We start from the raw sequence: 21,005 nt of genomic DNA, 5'->3' as shown, positions 1-21,005 counted from the left end.
TATGTGTAGTTTAAATAGTTGCATTGACATAATAACCTTATCTGGCTGGTTCAACAAGTACCTCTTTAGCTCAACTCCTCCTCTCATTACAACCATTAATAACTGTCAGGAAGAGCTGTTCTGTAGAGTATTGAACTAATACAGCCTTTACTGTACAAACCACTGAGAATAGTCAGAAATGTGCCCTGTATCACTCTCCCCTCTATGCACACACACACACACACACACACACAGTAAAGGTAGGCTTATACAATGTATAGGCTTGCCACTAGATTGGGAACACACGTGTTGACCCCAGGTCAAGAGGAGTATGTCAGCAGCCTTGGGGAAGCCAACTAGAAAGTTAGACTAGTTTGGACTGGAAACAATGAGAGCACATGTCTTTAGGCCAACACGACCCCCTCAGTATGGGCCATTTGCTAATGAGAAGACTACTTTTCAGTATTAGCTATGGACCCTCTGGCCGGCACCATGGGAGGACAAAGTCTTGCAAAATAGGAGACTGATGTGGCTTACGTGGCCTAGCGTTTAGTGCCACCACTCCGAAGCACACATGCATTGCATGGCCGTATTGGAATGGGTTCAACTCCGTCCCTCTGCCATGTGACAACCTTCCCTCCTAGCTTTCCATTCAATCACTCCATTATCTTCTCAATCAAAAAATATCTGAAAATACAGACATAAACAATAATAGGAGACTGGGCCAGGAATATGGTCACTCTCTCTCTCACAAGCACGCACGCACACGATGAGAACTCAGAGATTGGAGACTGGGTCAAGGGTCTCAGTTATTCCAGAAGGATTGTTACTATGGGGACCGTGGACGTGAAGTACCATAGAGCTGACAAAACAGTCAGCTGCTTGTGTCAGACATTATTATACAACACTAATCTAACAGAGAACATCACAATATTCACACTGAATTAGTTAGACGGTCTACTGGGTGTGTGTGTGTGAGAGAGACTGACGGAGAGATGGAGACAAAGAGAGACAGACACACACATACAAAGTGAAAGGCAGGCTAGTGCTGCATGTGTGCCAACTGCCAACTGTCCCATTGTGCCATTAGAGACATCTGTCAGTGTGCCACCTGACCTCAGCATGTCTCCTTCTAGCAAGGAGCAGCCTTATTCTGCAGATAAGACTGTGGATGACATTCATTCTTCATGTGGAAAATACATAAGCCTGTCTAAGGAATTAACCAAACATTTTATGGTCCTATGATGAACACATTCTATAGCCTTAAGTATGAACAAAATAAAGTATTATTTGGCTACTGTTCACTTTCTGTAGGCTTCTGAGCTAAAGAAGGCCATTGCAATGTATTCTTAACTGTAAACAAAGAATCAATTAACCAGAAACGGTTAGAGGTTTTTGCGTATTAAACGGTTGGCTGTCTTCCTTGAAGCCTGTCAGTAAAGCGCTCCTTTCATCGATCAACTGTGGATCAACTGTCTTCTTTGAAAGGATGCCCGAAAGAGACTCCGGCACACGGCCAAGGAGCTATAAAGGCCAGATCTGTCTTTCCAACCGTTCAATCGTTACAAAACAAGCATGATACTGTACCATCCATTCCTAGGCTGGTGGGAGAGGCAAATGGCATGCGAAGACACCTGCCATATGTGCACCCTTCTGTTTTTTTCTTTGGGCGTGTGATAATGCTGCGTCATGCATGGAGACAATGTGGCTATCACATTTATTTAGTACTTCTGTGACACGCGACACAATAGCCTAGCCCTATATGGTGGTTTATGTAAACTATCAACTGCAAATTCAACTGCAAATTCCTAAATTCATATTGTCCTCAAAGACCATCATACGGCAACACATTTTACAGAAAAAATATGTAACCGTTGGCTACAAATGTATCCCAATGTTTCCACAGAGTTTCTGATCCAGTCTTTGATGTTAGCCTACTATGAAATAAATCATAAAACGCCTAGAGTGGCCACTATCAATAGATGATGCAAGGCCTAACATTAATCTCCTACATCTCCTTTAACGGGTCATGCATTCTGCTGGGCTGGTGGTGACAGGTAGGCTACCTCCCAAATATGTAATTGTGCCGACAGTTATGCAAAGTAAAGCAATTAAATGTACGGCTTCAAGACTTACCTCAAAGCCACCCGGACTGAGTTTTCGTCCTGTCCCATCGACATGATTCCACAGTCTAATGACTATCGATTGATAGAAGAACAAAAAAGAACGGGATCTATCCGTTTTCTTTTCATCCGACAGGCTGGCTGGCGAGAGGCGGAGAGTGGAGTGCGCACCACTCAACAGCAAGTTGTCTGAGCAACAGCGCAACTCACCTCGACTTCACTTCAGCCATATTTCAGATTATTATGGGTCTATAGATTTTAAATAAAATACTGCGACTGGTCGGTGCTCCCTTGCATTTCCAGCTAGAATACATTCCTTGACGACATTCTGTTTGGAGCGGAGAGGCTGTTGCGTGGTCCACTCGATTTCGCTCCTTGCTCTTTGGTTGGGAGAGGGACACACGCCTCCCGCACAATGCACACACCGATCCTGCTCGAGCCGCAATGCGTCACCAAGCCACGCCTTCTTCTCGGTGCGCTGTGGTGAAGGTTGAGTGTTGACATCACAATGCGCATGGAGGTCAACTCCAATTTAGACTTTTAGAAGAAATGTAGTGCGTGAGTGACGTCATGCCACGTGTACTCTTTGAATACCATTCTGACAAAATAATAGTATGCTTTCAATGAGGACCATGATACTGCTTGTTATCAGTCAGATCATCAAAATCAAACTGAAAGATCATGAACAACTAATAAGACTACTAGCCTACTACATCATAGAGTAAAACAATTGAATAAACATTTATTTTACCATTTGGTTTGAAAATAATTCGTTTTTTCCCCAACACACTTACACACAGTTGAGACACACAGCAGTTGGTAGGCTCCATCTATACAGAACTCTTTGTTGTCATCAAATCAGTGCCCTTTCATTTTCCTCTAGCCCGTGAGATGCTTGTGGCTTTCTTGTTGTAGCTGAGGATTTAATGTAACCATGACTTTTTAGTGTCATACACTCTGAATTACTACTATGATATATCACCTTTTGCGGTAACACTGTCACTCAGGTTAAACAGCGCCCCCATGCAATCATCTGGTATTACTACAGATGTAAATACCCATTTAATAACATGTTTTAGTAGGCTACTTTGCCTATATGACCTGTGAATCATCTAGTGCTCTTTTTAAAATATATTTTTTAACCTTGAACCTTGTCAGTTAAGAACAAATTATTTTTTACAATGACGGCCAAACCCAGGCCAATTGTGCGCCGCTGGCCAGTTGTGATACAGCCCAGGATCGAACCAGGGTCTGTAGTGACAGCTCTAGCACTGAGATGCAGTGCCTACACCTAAGGCACTTCATGTGCCCTAACCCTAATAATATATGTATCTCCTTATGGGGGAGAACAACAGTTGTTACTGTTAGATATTAGAATACTTAGGATGTTGTGTTAAATACATTTTAAATCCATACCAATTAACCCCACCCTGGTAAGTCCTTTTATTGTTGAGGTCTACCGGCCTTAATCTCCACACCCTATGAACCTCACCCCCTTTCCTCCAGTCCCCAGGCCAGAAGCAGTAGTGTCTGGTTACAGTCCTCTCACAACAATTTATTATATATATATCTTTTTTTAATTAACCTTTTATTTAACTAGGAAAGTCAGTTAAGAACAAATTGTGATTTACAATGATGGCCTACTCCGGCCAATTGTGCGCCGCCCTATGGGACTCCAATCACAGCCGGATGTGATACAGCCTGGATTCAAACCAGGTACTATAGTGATGCCTCTTGCAGTGAGATGCAGTACCTTAGACCGCTGCACCACTCAAGAGCTGGTCTGACTATCACCAAGGATACACCTATCAGTCAACACAACCCACTGTAGAGCTTGAACAGAGCACACAATGTCAAGTATGTGGAAATACTGTAAACTACTGAATGAACATGGTGCTGGGAAAAATGCTGAAGATAGGAAAAAACAATGTTTGTTTTTTTTGACCAACAAATAGTATCTATCAACAATTTCACAGCGTAAATGAATTATATACAGCAATGCTTCTAATTTGCTTTATTCACAAAGCAGGTAGCCTAGTGGTTAGAGCATTGGACCAATAACCGAAAGGTTGCTAGATCAAATCCCAGAGCTGACAAGGTAAAAATCTGTCATTCTACCCCTGAACAAGGCAGTTAACCAACTGTTCCTAGGCAGTCATTGTAAATAAGAAATAGTTCTTAACTGACTTGCCTAGTTAAATGATTTCCCTTTAAATTAAAGTGCATTGACTACAGAATATTTCACTTTCTCAAAAACATGGTACTCCTGAGTCAGTAGCATACTTAAAAAATAGTCAACAGTAACTATTCAATTTGACTAGGAAACACTTGCCATGCCAACCTACAAAAAATGCATGTGGGCTTTAATTTGTATAAATACAGTAGGTATGAAACAAGCAGACATAATAATCCACCAAGACAAGCAGACATAATAATCCACCAAAACAAGCAGACATAATAATCCACCAAAACAAGCAGACATAATAATCCACCAAGACAAGCAGACATAATAATCCACCAAGACAAGCAGACATAATAATCCACCAAGACAAGCAGACGTAATAATCCACCAAGACAAGCAGACATAATAATCCACCCAGACATAATAATCCACCAAGACAAGCAGACATAATAATCCACCAAAACAAGCACGTGGAACACCACAGGACTTTTGATCATGTGCACTTTGATTGATTTGAATGCAAGGCAAAAAAAGAATCCCAAAACTTCTGAAAGGAAAGGTTAATTTCATTAGGTTTATCAATGTGCAATCTGTAGCAAAGGATTAATAAATATAGTAATGTCATCAAAATATTCAAACAAATTAAGGCTAGTGTGCCAATAAAAAAATAAAAAACTTTGGTCCTGGCTGAGAAGCCACATATCTCCAGATAGTACCACCTTACTACTACTGGAGCTAAAGAAATTACCAAATCCATGGACAGAAACAAATGCATTACTACACATTTGTGGGACTTTATAAGCATTGGAAATGAATACACTACTATACTTTTATAATAGTAATGTTATATTCCAGTGATGTTTACTGCTTTGATATACTGATAAAATATATATATATATATATATATATATATATATATATATATATATATATTAACTATGGAGTTAAAGCGTACCATGTATATATATATATATATATATATGCTACGCTTTAACTCCATAGTGCACTTGGCTGAACTCTCTCCATGGGGCTAGAAAATTAGTCTCGTCCACCAGCCAGTTAGGAGAGTTGAAGTCTCGTCCACCAGCCAGTTAGGAGAGCTGCTCTATGCTAAAGGCCCAGTCAAGTGAGTTTAACACCACTGCCTGTAAATCCACCAATCAAAGGACATGAAGGTGTGAGAGAGAGAGAGAGAGGTTCCTTGACGCGCCACGTCTACTCCATATCCGAGGCATCATTGTCTGAGAGGATGTCGCTCCCTTTTACCCTGTTGTACAGGATGTTTCTGGATCCGTCCCCATCCCTGTCAGACGCACTGCAGGAGCAGAGGTTTCCGGAGAACAGGGCCTCCATCTCCTCCAGCCTGCGGCCCTGGGTCTCTGGCAGACAGCCCATCACAAACAGCAGCCCCAGAACACTCAGGCCTGAGTAGAGGAAGAATGCACCTGGAGGGAGGAAGAGGGAAATGGAGACACCGGTTAGCTTGAAGGAGAAGAGAAGAGGTTGAAACATTTAGTGTAGTGAACTATGCATTTAGTGTAGTGAACTATGCATTTACAACCCCTAATCCAGTTCAGTCAGGCAGTCATTCAAATCATCAGTGAGTTTATCAGTTAGGCAGGCAGTAGGTTCTCAGTTATAGCTTTTTAACACCCATCACAATTAGACAGTATCTATGTAGATGAGCAGCACCATAGTAGGTGAGGTACTCAGCGACGTGGAGGAAGGTGAGTGACACCAGGACGTTACAGATCCAGTTGACTCCGGCTGAACAGGCGTTCCCAGTGCTCCTGGCCCACAGAGGGTAGATCTCACTGTTCACTGTCCACGGCATGGGCCCCATACCTACAGCACAGACACAGACAGGCACGGATAGAGATGAGGACACAGACAGAAAAGAGTTATAGACCGTGAGATTTATATTTCAAAAACTGTAAGCAATATATACTGTACTATGAAGAACACTTCAAACTGGTATGAAACTCTCCAGGTGGGAAAATATACAACTTTTTGAACTTTGTTTGTATGTGTGTGTGTGTGTGTGTGTGTGTGTGTGTGTGTGTGTGTGTGTGTGTGTGTGTGTGTGTGTGTGTGTGTTTGTGTGTGTGTGTCAGTGTGGGAGGGAGGGAGAAAGGGTGTTGTTCTCACCTGGAGCAAAGAAAGCCAGGTAGAGGATGAGCCCAAGCAGCACTATCCAGGAGTAGGAAGTGGGGCAGTAGTTATAGGCCCAGAGAGACCCATCACTGACCTGGCTGAGATTGGAACACCTGTACATAGCCAAAACACATCAGATAATGTGGCTAAACAGAACTCAGATACAGCAGAAATAAAGCCATCTCCAGCTTCAGAGACAGACAGACTGACAGACAGGCAAGAAGTAACAGAGTCACACACACACACACAAATCCCTAACCTGCCCCAGGCGGCTTCATCGGTCGATGTTTGATTGACAGGTATGCAGGAAGAGTTGTATACAGTGGAACCATTCTCACGGTAACAGAACCCACAGTCAGGATCCAACATGCAGGGCTGACAGGACCTGGGGACAGTTAACAGTGTAACACCTTTCACTCTATTGTGGTGGGGACAGGAAAAAAACTCTCAAGCCTTATACAGTATTAGGTAATACAAGTCCAACCCAGTCTCACCCATATAGTGTGCAGGAGGTGGAGTTGAGAGAGGTGTCAGTGGGATGGAGAGTGACTGCAGGGGAGTGCTGGGCCGACAACAGGAACCCTATAGCCAAGACCGTCAGACTCAAAGCAGTACCTAGAAGACAGAGAAATTAAGAAGTCTTCTGACTTTTATGTAAAGCACATTTCTACGTTTGAAGTTCAAAACTAGGCGGTATACCGTATGCCGGGGTATTTGGAAATTGCCATTTGGTTTGCTAACTTAATAGCTAGTTATCTAGCTAGCTAAATGGTTGGCTTCTTGGAAAATCAAGGTATGACAATCTGGATATTCAAATTTGTATTTATTTAACTTGGCAAGTTAGATAAGAACAAATTCTTATTTACAAGGACGGCCTACACCGGTCAAACCCTAACGACGCTGGGCCAATTGTGCGCCCCCCCTTAGGTACTCCCAATCACAGCCGGTCGTGATACAACCTAGAATTTAACCAAGGTCTGTAGTGACGCCTCTAGCACTGAGATGCAGTGCCTTAGATCACTGCGCCACTCAGGATCCCAAGCTTATTAAGAACCATATCTAACTGCCCCTTGGGATAAAATGTGAATATCCACACACACATACACACACCCATTAAGCTCCCCAGCGTAAGCTTCCTGCGTCCGACTCTTTCCACAAGCCACACCCCCACCAGGGTGAACAGGAAGTTGGTGGCAGCGGTGGCGGAAGCCAACCAGATGGCCTGCTTGTCGTCCCTCACTCCCGCCATCTGTAGGATGGTGGCGCTGTAGTACCTGATAGGGACAACAGAAGGAGAAGGCATGAACACGGAGGATAAGCAGACCATAGGAGGCTGCTGAGGGGAGGACGGCTCATAATAATGGCCGGAACGGAGCAAATGGAATGGCATCAAACACCTGGAAACCATGCGTTTGATGTATTTGATACCATTCTACTTCAGCCATTACCACGAGCCCATCCTCCCCAATTAAGGTGTCACCAACCTCCTGTGAAGCATACAGTAGGGAAGAGAGTGACTGGCAGGTAGACAGGACGATGAGACCACTTTAGATTAATGAGATGCGGCCATAGATAAACACAATGATTTCTGATTAAGGAAAACACCTACATGACAGTGTTGATCCCAGAGAGCTGTTGGAACATCTGCAGGCCGCAGCCTACGGTCAGGGCTCTGCGGGTGGGAGGGTGAGTCAGCATATGCCACAATACTAGGCCACCTGGTGGACAGAGGGAAATTTGGTAACACTTTTATGAACATTTAAAAACAGCTGCATGCATTATACATTTTAGGGTCTATAGCACCAAATGTTTTAGTTTCCAAGAGAATGCATTATATGATTAATTAACCTGCTAAATTGGAGAAAGGCCCAATTGGTGAGACCTATTTGAGAAATCTGTGTGTTCTATGGCTGCATTTACACAGGCAGCTAAATTCTGATCTTTATGCACTAATTGGTCTTTTGACCTGATGTGATTGGTCAAAAGACCAATTAGTGGAAAAAAGACCAGAATTGGGCTGCCTGTGTAAATGCAGCCTAAGTTATGTGCATAAAACTGATATGAAATGCTTCAAGAATCAAATTAACTTAAACAAAGGCTACGTTTACACAAGCTGCCAAATTCTGATATTTTTTCCACTAATCAAATTAGATCTTTTCACCTCAGATACTTTTCAGAGCTGATCTGATTGGTCAAAATACCAATTAGTGAAACAAAGATCAGAATCGGGCTGCCTGTGTAAAGGCAGCCAAAGAAAAACAAAGAGTTGCCTCTGAACCAAGAACACACATTGAGAGGCTTAGGCTCTCAGTCTTTTGACCAATCAGATCAGCACTGCAAAAGATCTGATGTGATTGGTCAAAAGAACAAATAGTGGAAAAAAGATTTACAACTGGGCTGCCTGTGTAAATGCAACCTTAGGAACAAATCAACATTTACTGGGGGGAGGGTCTGGTCCAACTCAAGGTGTCATTATGAAAACTGCACACCCCTCCCCAAAGTTCAAACATTTTTCACATGACCCTCCCCTTGTACTGTAAAATAAATTGAACACCCTCACTCCTCAAACTTCTCTCTACCTTATATATATATATATATATATACACAGTGCCTTGCGAAAGTATTCGGCCCCCTTGAACTTTGCGACCTTTTGCCACATTTCAGGCTTCAAACATAAAGATATAAAACTGTATTTTTTTGTGAAGAATCAACAACAAGTGGGACACAATCATGAAGTGGAACGACATTTATTGGATATTTCAAACTTTTTTAACAAATCAAAAACTGAAAGAATGGGCGTGCAAAATTATTCAGCCCCCTTAAGTTAATACTTTGTAGCGCCACCTTTTGCTGCGATTACAGCTGTAAGTCGCTTGGGGTATGTCTCTATCAGTTTTGCACATCGAGAGACTGACATTTTTTCCCATTCCTCCTTGCAAAACAGCTCGAGCTCAGTGAGGTTGGATGGAGAGCATTTGTGAACAGCAGTTTTCAGTTCTTTGCACAGATTCTCGATTGGATTCAGGTCTGGTCTTTGACTTGGCCATTCTAACACCTGGATATGTTTATTTTTGAACCATTCCATTGTAGATTTTGCTTTATGTTTTGGATCATTGTCTTGTTGGAAGACAAATCTCCGTCCCAGTCTCAGGTCTTTTGCAGACTCCATCAGGTTTTCTTCCAGAATGGTCCTGTATCTGGCTCCATCCATCTTCCCATCAATTTTAACCATCTTCCCTGTCCCTGCTGAAGAAAAGCAGGCCCAAACCATGATGCTGCCACCACCATGTTTGACAGTGGGGATGGTGTGTTCAGCTGTGTTGCTTTTACGCCAAACATAACATTTTGCATTGTTGCCAAAAAGTTCAATTTTGGTTTCATCTGACCAGAGCACCTTCTTCCACATGTTTGGTGTGTCTCCCAGGTGGCTTGTGGCAAACTTTAAACAACACTTTTTATGGATATCTTTAAGAAATGGCTTTCTTCTTGCCACTCTTCCATAAAGGCCAGATTTGTGCAATATACGACTGATTGTTGTCCTATGGACAGAGTCTCCCACCTCAGCTGTAGATCTCTGCAGTTCATCCATAGTGATCATGGGCCTCTTGGCTGCATCTCTGATCAGTCTTCTCCTTGTATGAGCTGAAAGTTTAGAGGGACGGCCAGGTCTTGGTAGATTTGCAGTGGTCTGATACTCCTTCCATTTCAATATTATCGCTTGCACAGTGCTCCTTGGGATGTTTAAAGCTTGGGAAATCTTTTTGTATCCAAATCCGGCTTTAAACTTCTTCACAACAGTATCTCGGACCTGCCTGGTGTGTTCCTTGTTTTTCATGATGCTCTCTGCGCTTTTAACGGACCTCTGAGACTATCACAGTGCAGGTGCATTTATACGGAGACTTGATTACACACAGGTGGATTGTATTTATCATCATTAGTCATTTAGGTCAACATTGGATCATTCAGAGATTCTCACTGAACTTCTGGAGAGAGTTTGCTGCACTGAAAGTAAAGGGGCTGAATAATTTTGCACGCCCAATTTTTCAGTTTTTGATTTGTTAAAAAAGTTTGAAATATCCAATAAATGTCGTTCCACTTCATGATTGTGTCCCACTTGTTGTTGATTCTTCACAAAAAAATACAGTTTTATATCTTTATGTTTGAAGCCTGAAATGTGGCAAAAGGTCGCAAAGTTCAAGGGGGCCGAATACTTTCGCAAGGCACTGTATATATATATATATATATATATATAGTGGGGCAAAAAAAGTATTTAGTCAGCCACCAATTGTGCAAGTTCTCCCACTTAAAAAGATGAGAGAGGCCTGTAATTTTCATCATATGTACACTTCAACTATGACAGACAAAATTAGACAAAAAAATCCAGAAAATCACATTGTATGATTTTTTATTAATTTATTTGCAAATTATGGTGGAAAATAAGTATTTTGTCACCTACAAACAAGCAAGATTTCTGGCTCTCACAGACCTGCAACTTCTTCTTTAAGAGGCTCCTCTGTCCTCCACTCGTTACCTGTATTAATGGCACCTGTTTGAACTTGTTATCAGTATAAAACACACCTGTCCACAACCACAAACAGTCACACTCCAAACTCCACTATGGCCAAGACCAAAGAGCTGTCAAAGGACACCAGAAACAAAATTGTAGACCTGCACCAGGCTGGGAAGTCTGAATCTGCAATAGATAAGCAGCTTGGTTTGAAGAAATCAACTGTGGGAGCAATTATTAGGAAATGGAAGACATACAAGACCACTGATAATCTCACTCGATCTGGGGCTCCACGCAAGATCTCACCCCGTGGGGTCAAAATGATCACAAGAACGGTGAGCAAAAATCCCAGAACCACACGGGGGAACCTAGTGAATGACCTGCAGAGACCTGGGTCCAAAGTTACAAAGCATACCATCAGTAACACTCTACGCCGCCAGGGACTCAAATCCTGCAGTGCCAGACGTGTCTCCCTGCTTAAGCCAGTACATGTCCAGGCCCGTCTGAAGTTTGCTAGAGAGCATTTGGATGATCCAGAAGAAGATTGGGAGGATGTCATATGGTCAGATGAAACCAAAATATAACTTTTTGGTAAAAACTCAACTTGTCGTGTTTGGAGGACAAAGAATGCTGAGTTGCATCCAAAGAACACCATACCTACTGTGAAGCATGGGGGTGGAAACATCATGCTTTGGGGCTGTTTTTCTGCAAAGGGACCAGGACGACTGATCCGTGTAAAGGAAAGAATGAATGGGGCCATGTATCGTGAGATTTTGAGTGAAAACCTCCTTCCATCAGAAAGGGCATTGAAGATGAAACGTGGCTGGGTCTTTCAGCATGACAATGATCCCAAACACACCGCCCGGGCAAAGAAGGAGTGGCTTCGTAAGAAGCATTTCAAGGTCCTGGAGTGGCCTAGCCAGTCTCCAGATCTCAACCCCATAGAAAATCGTTGGAGGGAGTTGAAATTCCGTGTCGCCCAGCAACAGCCCCAAAACATCACTGCTCTAGAGGAGATCTGCATGGAGGAATGGGCCAAAATACCAGCAACAGTGTGTGAAAACCTTGTGAAGACTTACAGAAAACGTTTGACCTCTGTCATTGCCAACAAAGGGTATATAACAAAGTATTGAGATAAACTTTTGTTATTGACCAAATACTTATTTTCCACCATAATTTGCAAATAAATTCATAAAAAATCCTACAATGTGATTTTCTGGATTTTTTTTCCAAATTTTGTCTGTTATAGTTGAAGTGTACCTATGATGAAAATTACAGGCCTCTCATCTTTTTAAGTGGGAGAACTTGCACAATTGGTGGCTGACTAAATACTTTTTTGCCCCACTGTATATATATATATATATATATATATATATATATATATATATACACACAGTGCCAGTCAAAAGTTTGGACACACCCACTCATTACAAGGTTTTTCTTTATTTTTACTATTTTCTACCTTGTAGAATAATAGTGAAGACATCAAAACTATTAAATAATAGAGTCATGTATTAACCAAAGAAGTGTTAAATAAATCAAAATATATTTTATATTTGAGACTCTTTAAAGTAGCCATTTCAAGGCACACTTAACACTAGAATTCAAGGCACACTTAACCAGCATGGCTACCACGGCATTCTGAAGCGATATGCCAACCCATCTGGTTTGCTCTTAGTGGGACTATCATTTGTTTTTCAACAGGAAAATGACCTAAAACACACCTCCAGGCTGTGTAAGGGCTATTTGACCAAGAATGAGAGTGATGGAGTGCTGCATCAGATGACCTGACCTCCACAATCACCCGACCTCAACCCAATTGAGATGGTTTGGGATGAGTTGGACCAAAGAGTGAAGGAAAAACAGCCAACAAGAGCTCAGCATATGTGGGAACTCCTTCAAGACTATTGGAAAAGCATTCCAGATGAAGCTGGTTGAGAGAATGCCAAGAGTGTGCAAGAGTAGTAAAAATAAAGAAAAACCCTTGAATGAGTAGGTGTGTCCAAACATTTGACTGGTACTGTGTGTCTATGGGTCGCTGTTTCAGATCATCTGGATGTGCCACGGCTAGTGTGTGTGTCGGTGTCCGAAATTCATGCGTAAACGTATGTGTGTGTGTGTGCACTTCTATGTGTCACCTCCTGCATCCTTCTCCTCATCCTCGATGTTGGTCCTCATACTGTCATACTCCTTTTCAATGTTCTGACCCCCGCGGATCCTGCTAAGCACCTGCCTGGCCTGCTGGGTAAGGCCCTTCTGAAGGAGCCAGCGGGGACTCTCTGGCAGGAATAGGAAACCAAAGAACTGGAGCACCGCAGGAACAATGGACAGACCCAACATGTACCTACAGACAGACAAACAGAGAGACAGATAGGGAGTGAGAGAGAGGGACACACACACGGAGGGGGGGGGGGGGGGGGGGGGGGGGGGGTGATTATCAACTTCAGTTCCACAGAGCTGTTTTAAGTTCCCGATGGTTTGCTTTTGGAAATGAACATTTTAATTTCACACAAGAACAGGCTCCAATCTTGGCCAAACACCTATACTTACACCAGTATTTTATCCCAGACTGATTCACATATAAAAAATAGTTTAGTTGTCAAGGACAGTCAAAGACATAACAGGAATTCTGGATGAGGGCAAGTTGTTTCTCACACATTTAAAATCCACACCAATTTTCCTCTTCTCTCTAGCCACTGCCTCTTCTCTCTAGCCACTGCCTCTTCTCTCTAGCCACTGCCTCTTCTCTCTAGCCACTGCCTCTTCTCTCTAGCCACTGCCTCTTCTCTCTAGCCACTGCCTCTTCTCTCTAGCCACTGCCTCTTCTCTCTAGCCACTGCCTCTTCTCTCTAGCCACTGCCTCTTCTCTCTAGCCACTGCCTCTTCTCTCTAGCCACTGCCTCTTCTCTCTAGCCACTGCCTCTTCTCTCTACCCACTGCCTCTTCTCTCTAGCCAATGCCTCTTCTCTCTACCCACTGCCAAATGCTTCCTCCAGTTTCTAAATATGGCACATTTGAGAAATGGAAAAAAGAAAACCCAGCCAAAATACACACCAAGATGTTTAACCAAAACCATGATGGAACAGCCTAAACTTGTATATATCCAAGTTATTGTTACTCATTATGCATATTTTATTACTTTCTCTCTGCATTGTTGAGAAGAGCCTGTAAGTAAGCATTTCACTGTTAGTCCACACCTGTTGTTGACGAAGAATATGACGAATAACATTTTATTTGAGGCTCCTGTCTCTCATGGTTGTGTGCTTGTAAACAAACACCATGTGACTGGGGACTCGCAATAAGCTTCATAATGTAAAATAATGTGACAGGTGAAATGAAGAACGCGATCTGCTTCATCTCCTAACGTATTGCACAAGTTGACTGCAGGTATGTTTTACCTGCTGCTTTTGTTTGAACATCTTGGTGTGTATTTGGGCTGGACTTTTTTTTAAATATATATATTTTTTTAAACATTTATCAACAATGTATATTTTCATCATCTCCCTCAAAATACTAAGAGCTGATGTATCCATTACAGAGTCTCCAGTAAAGGTGAGAAAACACCATGGAAGTTGCATCATGTTCATAGACAAATATGGTGATATCAGACAGCATCTCTAGCCACGTCCTCAGAGCATGCGCAGACCAGCTGGTTAGAGTCTTTACGGACATATTCAACCTCTCCCTATCCCAGTCTTCTGTCCCCACTTGCTTCAATATGTCCATCATTGTTCCAGTACCCAAAGTAGCAAAGCTAACTGAACTAAATGACTATCACCCCGTAGCACTCACTTCTGTAATCATGAAGTGCTTTGAGAGGCTAGTTAAGGATCACATCACCTCTACCTGACACCCTGCCTAGACCCTCTTCAATTTTCTTACCGCCCCAATAGATCCACAGACAATGCCATCGCACTACACACTGCCCTATCCCATCTGGACAGACCAGATGGGATAAGAATACCTATGTAAGAATGCTGTTCATTGACTATAGCTTAGCCTTCAACACCATAGTACCCTCCAAGCTCATCATTAAGCTCAGGGCCCTGGGTCTGAACCCCGCCCTGTGCAACTGGGTCCTGGACTTCCTGACCGGCCTCCTCCAGGTGGTGAAGGTAGGAAACAACACCTCCGCTTCACTGATCCTCAACATAGGGGCCACACAAGGGTGTGTACTCAGCCCCCTTCTGTACTCCCTGCTCACCCATGACTGCGTGGCCACGCACTCCTCCAACTCAATCATCAAGTTTGCAGATGACACAATAGTAGTAAGCCTGATTACCAACAATGATGAGACAGCCTACAGGGAGGAGGTGAGGGCCCGGGTGGATTGGTGCCAGGAAAATAACCTCTCCCTCAACGTCAACAAAACGAAGGAGCTGATCATGGACTTCAGGAAACAGCAGAGGGAGCACGCCCCTATCCACATCGATGGGACCGCAGTGGAGAAGGTGAAAAGTTTCAAGTTCCTCAGCATACACATCACTGACAATCTGAAATGGTCCACCCACACAGAAAGTGTGGTGAAGGAGGCTGAAGAAATTCAGCTTGGCCTCTAAGACCCTCACAAACTTTTACAGATGCACAATTGAGAGCATCCTGTCAGGCTGTATCACCGCCTGGTATGGCAACTGCACCACCAGCAACCGCAGGGCTCTCCAGAGGGTGGTGCGGTCTGCACAATGCATCACTGGGGCACATTGCCTGCCCTCCAGGACACCTACAGCACCCGATGTCACAGGAAGGCCAAAAAGATCATCAAGGACATCAACCACCCAAGCCACGGCCTGTTCACCCCACTATCATCCAGAATGCGAGGTCAGTACAGGTACATAAAAGCTGGGAGAGAGAGACTGAAAAACAGCTTCTATCTCAAGCCCATCAGACTGTTAAATAGCCATCAGTAGCCAGCTATCACAGCGGTTACTCAACCCTGCACCTTAGAGCCTGCTGCCTTATAGACATGGAATCACTGGTCACTTTAATAATGGAACACTAGTCACTTTAATAATGTTTTACATACTCATTTAATATGTATATACTGTATTCTATCCTACTGTATGTTAGTTTATGCCACTCCAACATTGCTTGTCCTAATATTTATATATTTCTTAATTCCATTATTTTAGATTTGTGTGTATTGATGTTAATTGTTAGATACTACTGCACTGTTGGAGCTAGGAGCACAAGCATTTCGCTACACACGCAATAACATATGTGACCAATAAAATTTGAATTTTGATATTAGAACCATCTTCCGTTCTTCCACACATGCAAGGAGAAGTTCGAAACGGAAGCTGAAGTCCCTGGAGTGACTGGGGTGTTAAAATACTCATTGCTCCTTGGGCTGAAAGTGAGGTAGTTGCCGTGCCTAAGAATTTACATTTGGCCTGTTTCTATTCCATTCACTGTAGATAGATGGTAGTGGATCGTTATGTCCATATTGTGGTTGCTATATAATATGGATGCAAAACAAAAGATTATGCAGTGTTTTTTTTTCTTCAGGCATTTAGCAGAGACACCTCAAAGCAGCTTCCAAAGCTAACTAAACCAAAAATATAACTGAACCGAGAACTGTAGGCTATTGGAACTGAAGCGTCCCGTTCTAGTATTACTCGCTACTGAGTATCCATGGCAATATAGAATAGAATAGGGCCTATCTCTGATAAAACTTACCTCCAGCCGTTGTGGTGCAGGTAAGTAAAGGCCCCGTCCACAACACTGGCAATAAACTGTCCGGCTGTGATGAAGAGGGTGTAAGTGGTGACCAGCTGACCCCTCAGGTGTGGTGGGGAGACCTCCGCAAGGTAAACAGGAACTGTCATGGAGGCAATCCCTAAAAGGAGGGGGGGTCTTTATATGTGTTTTTAGTATGTGTTTATGGCAAGGTTCTGGGAAATGATTCACGATTCATCTCACATTTTGGATGCGTTTACCTAAAGTGTATCTGCACTACCTGCCCTTAGTAAACTTTACAAAGACAAAGGTGTTTGTAAAGACTTCCAAACAAATCCTATATGCCTGGCTTGGGAAAATAACCACATACATGTGAAACTGGTCAGTCAGTCATGGCTCTCAATTTGGTTATTGTTAGGCTACGTGTCCAGTAAATGTTTGAACTAAATAAACAAACCTTACCTATTCCCAAACCAACTGTAATCCTTCCGACAAGAAGAACCTCCTTGTTTGGAGCAGCACCTAACACAACTCCTCCAGCAGTAAAAATGAAGCTGGCCATTAGTATGCAGATCCTGCGCCCGAAGAGCCCATTCAGAGTCCCGCCAGCCAGGGCAGAGAGCGCCGCTGCACCCACAGTACTGGAGACCAACAACTCCTGCCATAGAGCGGTCAAATGCATTTCTTTTTTCAGGAGAAGCATAGCCCCAGAGACCACCCCGGTGTCATAGCCAAAAAGGAAGCCACCCAGGGCAGAAAAAAATGCCAAGACGTACACGAATACCGGTGTGACATCCTGGTCGGTGGCCAGCTCCGGTTCGCCGGCGGCAGAGGTGACGGTGACGCCAGGGTTGTTCGTGCTCGATTCAGACCGCGCTCTGATGAGACTCCGCCGCTCTCTGTCGTCCGTCACTTTCTTCCTCATGACGCCCATGGGATTGCTCATTCTACGCATATTGTATTCATTGTCGTTTCTGTTGAGGGACATAAAGAGAAACAACTTCACATACGTTCAACCAGGGCAGAGAAAAATAGATACCTGAGTAGGCTGGCTATACAGGTAACTCCGTTTCGATTACCATTCACTCGACTCATTTACGCGTGAAATGGAGGGGAGGGGATAGCCATTTTTGTTGGTCACTGAGTGAAGGGTATGTATGACGCTAGAATAAAATCAGCTCTGATTACGCACATGAAAAGTCAAACATGTTTATAACAACGTTATAACATTCCAAGCCATATTCCTAATTTCTAACCCGGAATGTATTGCTATGTATGCCTAACAACTTGAGCATTTTCCCCAACCACAAAATCTTAGATAGGGAAATAATAAATAGGTCTGTAGGCTACTGTTTTCTTATTTCCCCAAAAACATGAAATATAGAATAGCGGACCCTTACGGGTAAGGGAGGTGAGCGGATGGGAGACTGAGTGCAGGATGTCTATTATACTGAATGGATGACGAATATACAAAATAAAACTATATGTACAAATCCAAAAATGGAAGTGAACTCACAAACAAGTATTAGCTGAATCAACTTTTCAAGATAGGCCTAGTTAAACAGCTAAACATATGCCTAAGCGGCACAGTCAGCAGCATGATGTCCAATAGACCCACAGCAGACCCTCTGTTACAGAATTTAAAGCAGACTGCTTTTTATATACATGGCAATCCATCTACCCCAATCACGTCTCACTGATCAATAATGGTGCGCAGGGATATCTATGTGTGCGCACCTCTGGACAGGGAAGCCCCTTGACAAAGCGCGAGAACAGAATCTTTGTTAGAGCAAATTCTCACAAAGTCAAAATGGGCTAAATCGTAAAAATCCATGACAACAAAACATTCGATTTTTGGTCTTTCACGAATATACATTGTAGAAATAGGCGGTGTTTATTACTTTATGGCTGTGGTAACTAGTTACGAGATAGAGGAGCTAGTTACGACCCTTGTGACTGGTCGTGTGCCGTAAAGTGATTCGTTGAATGGCGCATTACGCATTGATTCATAGAACAATTGGAACGCCCAGACAGTGATTTCCACCAGTTACTACAGCCACAAAGTCAAAATTGTCTATAACGTAAAAATGCTGGAATTGTTGTTGCTTTTTGGTCTTAATTTAATGTTAGGCATAACTTTAGTTGTGTGGTTAGGTTTAACATCACATTGTAAAACGATAAACTGTAGAAATAGCCTACTTTGTGGCTGTGATAACTAGTGACGACCGCACAGACTGGCAAAGCTCCGCTTCCAGTCCTATCCTAGTCGCTTATCTATCAGTGAATATGCAAAGAACTGTAAATGCTCAGTTGAAAGTTTGAAACTCATCACACGCCTTTTGGAGTTTTCCCAGAAGGAAGTAGGCTACAGCTGCGCTTTCAGAATAACACAACGACCAGTTTATAAGAAAATATTACCTTTACGGACGATAATCTTTGGAGCAAGTTTTCTGGACTGTAGCCAAACAGCTGACTCCGCTGCTGTCTGCTCTAGGCTATGCTACCAAACGGGTAGTTTTACTGAAATCGTCACATGATTCATCTGACGATTGGCGAGGGAAGGAGTCACGCCTGGCTGTATCTTACATGGGGAACGTCTTTGAATTCCTAAGTCGAAACAACCTCCACAGCCTACATTAAAAAAGAGGATCTTGTCGAATGGAATTTCAGAAATACTAGTACGACAACTTCTAAGTTTGGGTCAGCTGCCGTATTATGCTATGCGTTCAGTTACATTGTTAGTGTGTCTTCAATGGCTGCAAGTAACATTATCAGTGCAACGTTGTTGCTTTTCATGTAGTCCACTGTCGCTTTTGGAGGATTGTAACTATAGATACATGCATTTAAAGTCGTCATTTATCGAACAACATATCAAATACAATGGTTAACAAGGAGGAACTGGAAGAAAGATTGAAAAAACTATTAGTGAGATTGAAAAACCTACAGGAGGGGAAGCAGTTGAGTACCCTGGTTCAGATCATCCAAGACCTTCTTTTCCTGGCGCACACTGATGACTGTGGTAATAAACCATACATTATAGTTATTTACTAGAATATTTAATACTATTTTCCATCATGTATACCAATTTATAGTTTCCTACTGATTGTGCATTTGTGTTTAATCTCTATGCAGTGTACTTACTGTAGGACAGATGTTTATATGTACAAAGTGTCAATTTCAGACTTCTGTTATTCTCATCTATCTAAGACAGGCAATTGTTGAAGTTGCACCCAGTTAAAAATATAAATTAGCTCGTTATTGAACTGAAAGAACATGTCATTACCCCTCTCCTCACCCTCTCCCTCTCCTCTGTTTCTCCTCTCTGTCTCTCCGGTCCCTCTCCTCTGTCTCTCCTGTCCCTCTCCTCCTCTCCTCTGTCTCTCCTCCACTTTCTCTCCTCTTCCCTGTCTCTCCACTATCTCTCTTATCTCTCCTCTCCCCTGTCTCTCCTTTCTCTCTCCTCTCCCTTGTCACTCCTCTCCCCTGTCAATCCCCTCTCCTCTGTCTCTCCTACCCTGTCTCTCCTTTCTCTCTCCTCTCCCTTGTCACTCCTCTCCCCTGTCAATCCCCTCTCCTCTGTCTCTCCTACCCTGTCTCTCCTTTCTCTCTCCTCTCCCTTGTCACTCCTCTCCCCTGTCAATCCCCTCTCCTCTGTCTCTCCTACCCTGTCTCTCCTTTCTCTCTCCTCTCCCTTGTCACTCCTCTCCCCTGTCAATCCCCTCTCCTCTGTCTCTCCTCCCCTGTCTCTCCTTTCTCTCTCCTCTCCCTTGTCACTCCTCTCCCCTGTCAATCCCCTCTCCTCTGTCTCTCCTCCCCTGTCTCTCCTTTCTCTCTCCTCTCCCTTGTCACTCCTCTCCCCTGTCAATCCTCTCTCCTCTGTCTCTCCTCCCCTGTCTCTCCTTTCTCTCTCCTCTCCCTTGTCACTCCTCTCCCCTGTCAATCCCCTCTCCCCTGTCTCTCCTACCGTCTCTCCTTTCTCTCTCCTCTCCCTTGTCACTCCTCTCCCCTGTCAATCCCCTCTCCTCTGTCTCTCCTACCCTGTCTCTCCTTTCTCTCTCCTCTCCCTTGTCACTCCTCTCCCCTGTCAATCCCCTCTCCTCTGTCTCTCCTACCCTGTCTCTCCTTTCTCTCTCCTCTCCCTTGTCACTCCTCTCCCCTGTCAATCCCCTCTCCCCTGTCTCTCCTTTCTCTCTCCTCTCCCTTGTCACTCCTCTCCCCTGTCAATCCCCTCTCCTCTGTCTCTCCTACCCTGTCTCTCCTTTCTCTCTCCTCTCCCTTGTCACTCCTCCCCCCTGTCAATCCCCTCTCCTCTGTCTCTCCTACCCTGTCTCTCCTTTCTCTCTCCTCTCCCTTGTCACTCCTCTCCCCTGTCAATCCCCTCTCC

The 21,005-nt window shown here is 43.5% G+C and overlaps 3 protein-coding genes across 14 annotated transcripts in view; 1 reads left to right on the top strand and 2 right to left on the bottom strand.

The window, feature by feature from the left end:
- Positions 1 to 2,604, bottom strand: part of LOC110502363 (kinesin-like protein KIF21A) — a 79,503-nt gene extending 76,899 nt beyond the window's left edge. For all 6 annotated transcript variants that reach the window (XM_036959025.1, XM_036959034.1, XM_036959027.1 and 3 more), the window contains exon 1: positions 2,116 to 2,604. In XM_036959025.1, coding sequence (XP_036814920.1) covers positions 2,116 to 2,159 — 44 coding nt within the window. In that variant the 5' untranslated portion in view covers positions 2,160 to 2,604. The remainder of the gene's footprint in view (positions 1 to 2,115) is intronic.
- A 1,499-nt stretch (positions 2,605 to 4,103) lies between these two features.
- LOC110499735 (proton myo-inositol cotransporter) lies at positions 4,104 to 19,642 on the bottom strand. Of its 5 annotated transcripts, none has more exons than XM_036959018.1 (11): positions 19,566 to 19,642; positions 17,084 to 17,595; positions 16,622 to 16,781; positions 13,084 to 13,289; positions 8,048 to 8,156; positions 7,549 to 7,712; positions 6,933 to 7,053; positions 6,698 to 6,823; positions 6,433 to 6,551; positions 5,977 to 6,129; positions 4,104 to 5,729 (listed from the first exon to the last, which is right to left on the bottom strand). In XM_036959018.1, the coding sequence occupies exons 2-11, from the start codon at positions 17,574 to 17,576 to the stop codon at positions 5,500 to 5,502; spliced, it is 1,881 nt and encodes a 626-aa protein (XP_036814913.1). In that variant the 5' UTR covers positions 17,577 to 17,595; positions 19,566 to 19,642; the 3' UTR covers positions 4,104 to 5,499. The 5 variants fall into 5 exon arrangements, with proteins under 5 accessions (XP_036814913.1, XP_021432479.1, XP_021432487.1 ...); XM_021576804.2 differs by lacking the exon at positions 19,566 to 19,642 and adding an exon at positions 19,040 to 19,175 and having other exon boundaries at positions 4,397 to 5,729; XM_021576812.2 differs by lacking the exon at positions 19,566 to 19,642 and adding an exon at positions 18,359 to 18,493 and having other exon boundaries at positions 4,397 to 5,729.
- Positions 19,276 to 21,005, top strand: part of lrrk2 (leucine-rich repeat kinase 2) — a 56,980-nt gene continuing 55,250 nt past the window's right edge. For 2 of the 3 annotated variants that reach the window (XR_005038802.1, XM_036958987.1), the window contains exon 1: positions 19,429 to 19,640. Coding sequence is in view for 2 of the 3 variants with exons in the window: in XM_036958987.1 (XP_036814882.1) it covers positions 19,502 to 19,640 (139 nt within the window). In the remaining variant the exon portion in view is untranslated. Of the gene's footprint in view, positions 19,641 to 21,005 lie in introns of all 3 variants that reach the window. The other variant, XM_036958992.1, reaches the window with a different exon arrangement.

The sequence above is a fragment of the Oncorhynchus mykiss genome, chromosome 2 (genome assembly GCF_013265735.2).
Source record: "Oncorhynchus mykiss isolate Arlee chromosome 2, USDA_OmykA_1.1, whole genome shotgun sequence".
Taxonomy (NCBI): domain Eukaryota; kingdom Metazoa; phylum Chordata; class Actinopteri; order Salmoniformes; family Salmonidae; genus Oncorhynchus; species Oncorhynchus mykiss.
This window is presented reverse-complemented; position numbering and strand designations above follow the sequence as displayed.

Coding starts and splice junctions, on each gene's coding strand:
- LOC110499735 (XM_021576796.2), bottom strand. CDS start 17,609: ATGTCCCTCAACAGAAACGACAATGAATACAATATGCGTAGAATGAGC. Junction 6,824..6,932: donor ACCTCCTGCACACTATATGG/GTGAGACTGGGT, acceptor AACTGTCCCCAG/GTCCTGTCAGCCCTGCATGT. Junction 6,552..6,697: donor GATGAAGCCGCCTGGGGCAG/GTTAGGGATTTG, acceptor GGCTATGTACAG/GTGTTCCAATCTCAGCCAGG.